This window comes from Labrus bergylta, chromosome 17 (genome assembly GCF_963930695.1).
Source record: "Labrus bergylta chromosome 17, fLabBer1.1, whole genome shotgun sequence".
Lineage (NCBI taxonomy): Eukaryota > Metazoa > Chordata > Actinopteri > Labriformes > Labridae > Labrus > Labrus bergylta.
In genome coordinates this window covers 27,666,189-27,673,688 of record NC_089211.1, presented here as the reverse complement: position 1 = coordinate 27,673,688, position 7,500 = coordinate 27,666,189, and the positions used below count along the sequence as shown (strand labels likewise).

Below are 7,500 nucleotides of genomic sequence, written 5' to 3'. Positions count from 1 at the left end.
CTGAGGGAGCCCACACTGGAGCGACGTGAGTTTATTAAATGATTTATGAACAGTCATGGTGTGCAGAGATCAGAATAACCTGCTGAAGAACATTTTAGTTTCTGTTTCTTATTCTCACTCTTCATTTGTTTAGTTCAAAACTAAACAAACAGAGCAGGTTAACAACTCATTTTATTAAGAGGCAACAGGAAGACACCACGAGCAGACTCATGATGGACAGACAGAAAGCTGGATCAGAACCAGACTCAAGATGAACAGACAGAAACCTGGATCAGAACCAGACTCATGTAGAACAGAAACCAGGATCAGAACCAGACTCATGTTGAACAGACAGAAACCTGGATCAGAACCAGACTCATATTGAGCAGACAGAAACCTGTATCAGAACCAGACTCATGTTGAACAGACAGAAACCTGGATCAGAACCAGACTCATGTAGAACAGAAACCTGTATCAGAACCAGACTCATGTTGAACAGACAGAAACCTGGATCAGAACCAGACTCATGTTGAACAGACAGAAACCTGGATCAGAACCAGACTCATGTAGAACAGAAACCAGGATCAGAACCAGACTCATGTTGAACAGACAGAAACCTGGATCAGAACTAGACTCATGATGAACAGAAACCTGGATCAGAACCAGACTCATATTGAACAGACAGAAACCTGGATCAGAACCAGACTCATGATGAACAGAAACCTGGATCAGAACCAGACTCATATTGAACAGACAGAAACCTGGATCAGAACTAGACTCATGATGAACAGAAACCTGGATCAGAACCAGACTCATGATGAACAGACAGAAACCTGGATCAGAACCAGACTCATGATGAACAGAAACCTGGATCAGAACCAGACTCATATTGAACAGACAGAAACCTGGATCAGAACCAGACTCATGCTGAACAGACAGAAACCTGGATCAGAACCAGACTCATGTAGAACAGAAACCTGGATCAGAACCAGACTCATGATGAACAGAAACCTGGATCAGAACCAGACTCATATTGAACAGACAGAAACCTGGATCAGAACCAGACTCATGATGAACAGACAGAAACCTGGATCAGAACCAGACTCATGATGAACAGAAACCTGGATCAGAACCAGACTCATATTGAACAGACAGAAACCTGGATCAGAACCAGACTCATGCTGAACAGACAGAAACCTGGATCAGAACCAGACTCAAGATGAACAGAAACCTGGATCAGAACCAGACTCATATTGAACAGACAGAAACCTGGATCAGAACCAGACTCATGTTGAACAGACAGAAACCTGGATCAGAACCAGACTCATGTAGAACAGAAACCTGGATCAGAACCAGACTCATGATGAACAGAAATCAGGATCAGAACCAGACTCATATTGAACAGACAGAAACCTGGATCAGAACCAGACTCATGTAGAACAGAAACCTGGATCAGAACCAGACTCATGATGAACAGAAACCAGGATCAGAACCAGACTCATGTTGAACAGACAGAAACCTGGATCAGAACCAGACTCAAGATGAACAGAAACCTGGATCAGAACCAGACTCAAGATGAACAGAAACCTGGATCAGAACCAGACTCATGATGAACAGAAACCTGGATCAGAACCAGACTCATATTGAACAGACAGAAACCTGGATCAGAACCAGACTCATGTAGAACAGAAACCTGGATCAGAACCAGACTCATGATGAACAGAAACCAGGATCAGAACCAGACTCATGTTGAGCAGACAGAAACCTGGATCAGAACCAGACTCATATTGAACAGACAGAAACCAGGATCAGAACCAGACTCATGTTGAACAGACAGAAACCAGGATCAGAACCAGACTCATGTTGAACAGACAGAAACCTGGATCAGAACCAGACTCAAGATGAACAGAAACCTGGATCAGAACCAGACTCAAGATGAACAGAAACCTGGATCAGAACCAGACTCATGATGAACAGAAACCTGGATCAGAACCAGACTCATATTGAACAGACAGAAACCTGGATCAGAACCAGACTCATGTAGAACAGAAACCTGGGATCAGAACCAGACTCATGATGAACAGAAACCAGGATCAGAACCAGACTCATGTTGAGCAGACAGAAACCTGATCAGAACCAGACTCATATTGAACAGACAGGAAACCAGGATCAGAACCAGACTCATGTTGAACAGACAGAAACCAGGATCAGAACCAGACTCATGATGAACAAGAAACCAGGATCAGAACCAGACTCATGTTGAACAGACAGAAACCTGGATCAGAACCAGACTCATGTTGAACAGACAGAAACCTGGATCAGAACCAGACTCATGTAGAACAGAAACCTGGATCAGAACCAGACTCATGTTGAGCAGACAGAAACCTGGATCAGAACCAGACTCATGTAGAACAGAAACCAGGATCAGAACCAGACTCATGTTGAGCAGACAGAAACCTGGATCAGAACCAGACTCATATTGAACAGACAGAAACCAGGATCAGAACCAGACTCATGTTGAACAGACAGAAACCAGGATCAGAACCAGACTCATGTTGAACAGACAGAAACCAGGATCAGAACCAGACTCATATTGAACAGACAGAAACCAGGATCAGAACCAGACTCATGTTGAACAGACAGAAACCAGGATCAGAACCAGACTCATGTTGAACAGACAGAAACCTGGATCAGAACCAGACTCATTTGCTTGTTTCTCGTGTCCCTCAGGTCCCTCAGGTGGACACGTCTCATGAGATCAACTCCTTCAGACTTCAGAACCTGCAGCCCGATACGGTTTACGTGTCTCAGGTGAACTGCAAGAACTCTCAACAGGGACACGGATACTGGAGCGAGTGGAGCAGCAACGCCACCAAGAGGACGGCAGAAGATGGTGAGTTTATACCTGCTCATCCCCCCCTCCTCACTTTGTACAGGACTGTTCACCCCCTCCTCACTTTGTACAGACTGTTCACCCCCTCCTCACTTTGTACAGGACTGTTCACCCCCCTCCTCACTTTGTACAGACTGTTCACCCCCCCCTCACCCCCCCCCCCCTCACTTTGTACAGACTGTTCACCCCTCCCCCCCTCACCCCCCCCCCCCCTCACTTTGTACAGACTGTTCACCCCCCCCTCACCCCCCCCTCCTCACTTTGTACAGACTGTTCACCCCCTCCTCACTTTGTACAGACTGTTCACCCCCCCTCCTCACTTTGTACAGACTGTTCACCCCCTCCTCACTTTGTACAGACTGTTCACCCCCCCCTCACCCCCCCCCCCTCACTTTATGTACAGACTGTTCACCCCCCCTCACCCCCCCCCTCCTCACTTTGTACAGACTGTTCACCCCCCCTCACCCCCACCCCCCCCTCACTTTGTACAGACTGTTCACCCCCCCTCACCCCCCCCCCTCACTTTGTACAGACTGTTCACCCCCCCCTCACTTTGTACAGACTGTTCACCCCCCCCTCACCCCCCCTCCTCACTTTGTACAGACTGTTCACCCCCCCTCACCCCCCCCTCCTCACTTTGTACAGACTGTTCACCCCTCCTCACTTTGTACAGACTGTTCACCCCTCCTCACTTTGTACAGACTGTTCACCCCCCCCTCACCCCCCCTCCTCACTTTGTACAGACTGTAACTCCAGTTTAATAAATCACAGGTGAACAGGATGAACCTGCTTCAGGTGTAACTACAGGTAAAATGTGTCTCTTTGTCTCAGTACCAAAAGGGAAACCTGGTTTATGGAGAATCATCTCAGAGGGAGAAAACACAGGAAAACGACGAGTTCAGTTCATGTTTAAGGTAACAACACACACCTGTAACACGTGATGACACATCTGATACACCTGTAGCAAATGTTAGTGCACCTGCTAACACCTGTTTCAGCTAAAAACACACCTGTTACACCTCATAACACAGTTTTGTCTGACAGGTAACAGGTGTATTCCTGAGTTTTGTCTCCCAGGTAACAGCTGTTTCTGGGTCTTTATAGGAGCCTGTGCTCTCTAACGGAAGGATCCTCATGTACGACATGAAGATCTGTTGCAGAGTGAATGGGAGCACACAGGTGGAGAGTTTGTCCTTTAATACGTCAGAGACCGCCAGCAAGTCTTCACACCGAGAAATCACAGTCCTCAATGAGGTCCTCATTCCCGATGCAGAGACCATCAGAGTGTCTGTCTCTGCAGTGAACTCTGCTGGGAGGTCTGCTGAGGCGTCTTTAGTCGTCCCTGAAAGAGGAAGAGGTGAGTGCTCTTCATCATTCTGAGAATTTCAAACATTTGAATTCATGTGATTGATCGTCAGTGAAACAGAGACACACCTGTGTGATTGTGACAGAGCCCCCCCCGGTGGAGGAGCTGAGGGTGTGGCCCCATGAAGACAAGCTGATGGTGGAGTGGAGGCCCCCCAACAGCTCCAAGGTGTCGGAGTTTGTGGTGGAGTGGGTGAGGGGGGGTGAGACAGACTGGCAGAGAGAGAGCAAGAGCACCACACGCACACACATCACAGGTATGTGTGTAACATAAATGATAATTATATATAGAACATTTATTAGCTAATAACAATGCTGTTAAAAACACACCTGCTTCACCTGATAACACACCTGATAACACACCTGATAACACACCTGTTACACCTGATAACACACCTGATAACAACACACCTGATAACAACACACCTGATAACAACACACCTGATAACACACCTGATAACACACCTGTTACACCTGATAACACACCTGTTACACCTGATAACACACCTGATAACACACCTGTTACACCTGATTACACACCTGATAACACACCTGATTACACACCTGATAACACACCTGCACACACTGTAAACACACCTGTTACACCCTGATTACACACCTGATAAACACCTGATTACACACCTGATAACACACCTGTTACACCTGTACTTAACACACCTGATAACTACACCTGTACACCCTGAACTACACACCTGGAATAACACACCCCCGATTACACACCTGATAACATCACATGTTAACAACCTGATTACACACCTGATAACACACCTGTTACCACCTGATACACACTGATAACAACACATCCTGTTAACACACCTGTTACACTGATTACGACACCTGATAACACACTGATTTAACACCACTGATAACACACCTGATTACACCACCTGATAACACACCTGATAACAACACACCTGATAACACACCTGTTACACTGATACACACCTGATAACACACCTGATACACCTGAGTAACACACCTGATAACACACCCTGTTTACACCTGGATACACACCTGATAACACACCTGATTACACACCTGATAACACACCTGATAACACACCTGATTACACACCTGATAACACACCTGTTACACCTGATAACACACCTGATAACAACACACCTGATAACACACCTGTTACACCTGATAACACACCTGTTACACCTGATTACACACCTGATAACACACCTGATTACACACCTGATAACACACCTGATAACAACACACCTGATAACACACCTGTTACACCTGATTACACACCTGATAACACACCTGATTACACACCTGATAACACACCTGTTACACCTGATTACACACCTGATAACACACCTGATTATACACCTGATAACACACCTGATAACAACACACCTGTTACACCTGATAACACACCTGATAACACACCTGATTACACACCTGATAACACACCTGATTACACACCTGATAACACACCTGTTACACCTGATAACACACCTGATACTACACACCTGATAACACACCTGTTACACCTGATAACACACCTGTTACACCTGATATACACACCTGATAACACACCTGATTACACACCTGATAACACACCTGATAACAACACACCTGATAACACACCTGTTACACCTGATTACACACCTGATAACACACCTGATTACACACCTGATAACACACCTGTTACACCTGATTACACACCTGATAACACACCTGATTACACACCTGATAACACACCTGATAACAACACACCTGATAACACACCTGATTACACACCTGATAACACACCTGATAACAACACACCTGATAACACACACCTGATAACACACCTGTTACACCTGATAACACACCTGTTACACCTGATTACACACCTGATAACACACCTGATTACACACCTGATAACACACCTGATAACAACACACCTGATAACACACCTGTTACACCTGATTACACACCTGATAACACACCTGATTACACACCTGATAACACACCTGTTACACCTGATTACACACCTGATAACACACCTGATTACACACCTGATAACACACCTGATAACAACACACCTGATAACACACCTGATTACACACCTGATAACACACCTGATAACAACACACCTGATAACACACCTGATACACACCTGATAACACACCTGATAACAACACACCTGATAACACACCTGTTACACCTGATTACACACCTGATAACACACCTGATTACACACCTGATAACACACCTGATAACACACCTGATTACACACCTGATAACACACCTGTTACACCTGATAACACACCTGATAACAACACACCTGATAACACACCTGTTACACCTGATAACAACACACCTGTTACACCTGATAACACACCTGATAACACACCTGATTACACACCTGATAACACACCTGATAACACACCTGATTACACAGCTGATAACACACCTGTTACACCTGATAACACACCTGATAACAACACACCTGATAACACACCTGTTACACCTGATAACACACCTGTTACACCTGATTACACACCTGATAACACACCTGATTACACACCTGATAACACACCTGATAACAACACACCTGATAACACACCTGTTACACCTGATAACACACCTGATAACACACCTGATTACACACCTGATAACACACCTGTTACACCTGATTACACACCTGATAACACACCTGATTACACACCTGATAACACACCTGATAACAACACACCTGATAACACACCTGTTACACCTGATAACACACCTGTTACACCTGATAACACACCTGATAACACACCTGTTACACCTGATAAAACACCTGTAACACCTGATAACACACCTGATAACAACACACCTGATAACACACCTGTTACACCTGATTACACACCTGATTACACACCTGATTACACACCTGATAACACACCTGATAACACACCTGATTACACAGCTGATAACACACCTGTTACACCTGATAACACACCTGATAACAACACACCTGATAACAACACACTTGATAACACACCTGTTACACCTGATAACACACCTGATAACACACCTGATAACACACCTGATTACACACCTGATAACACACCTGATAACAACACACCTGATAACACACCTGTTACACCTGATAACACACCTGATAACACACCTGATTACACACCTGATAACACACCTGTTACACCTGATTACACACCTGATAACACACCTGATTACACACCTGATAACACACCTGATAACAACACACCTGATAACACACCTGTTACACCTGATAACAC

General features: G+C 45.1%; 1 protein-coding gene across 1 annotated transcript in view; it reads left to right on the top strand.

Annotated features, from left to right (window-relative positions):
* Positions 1 to 2,652: 2,652 nt before the first annotated feature.
* The window catches only part of il6st (interleukin 6 cytokine family signal transduce), a gene marked incomplete at its 5' end in the record, with an annotated part of 9,684 nt that continues 4,836 nt past the window's right edge, over positions 2,653 to 7,500 (top strand). Inside the window, 4 exons of the mRNA XM_065965855.1 lie at positions 2,653 to 2,872; positions 3,704 to 3,786; positions 3,977 to 4,229; positions 4,324 to 4,494. Coding sequence (XP_065821927.1) covers positions 2,653 to 2,872; positions 3,704 to 3,786; positions 3,977 to 4,229; positions 4,324 to 4,494 — 727 coding nt within the window. The remainder of the gene's footprint in view (positions 2,873 to 3,703; positions 3,787 to 3,976; positions 4,230 to 4,323; positions 4,495 to 7,500) is intronic.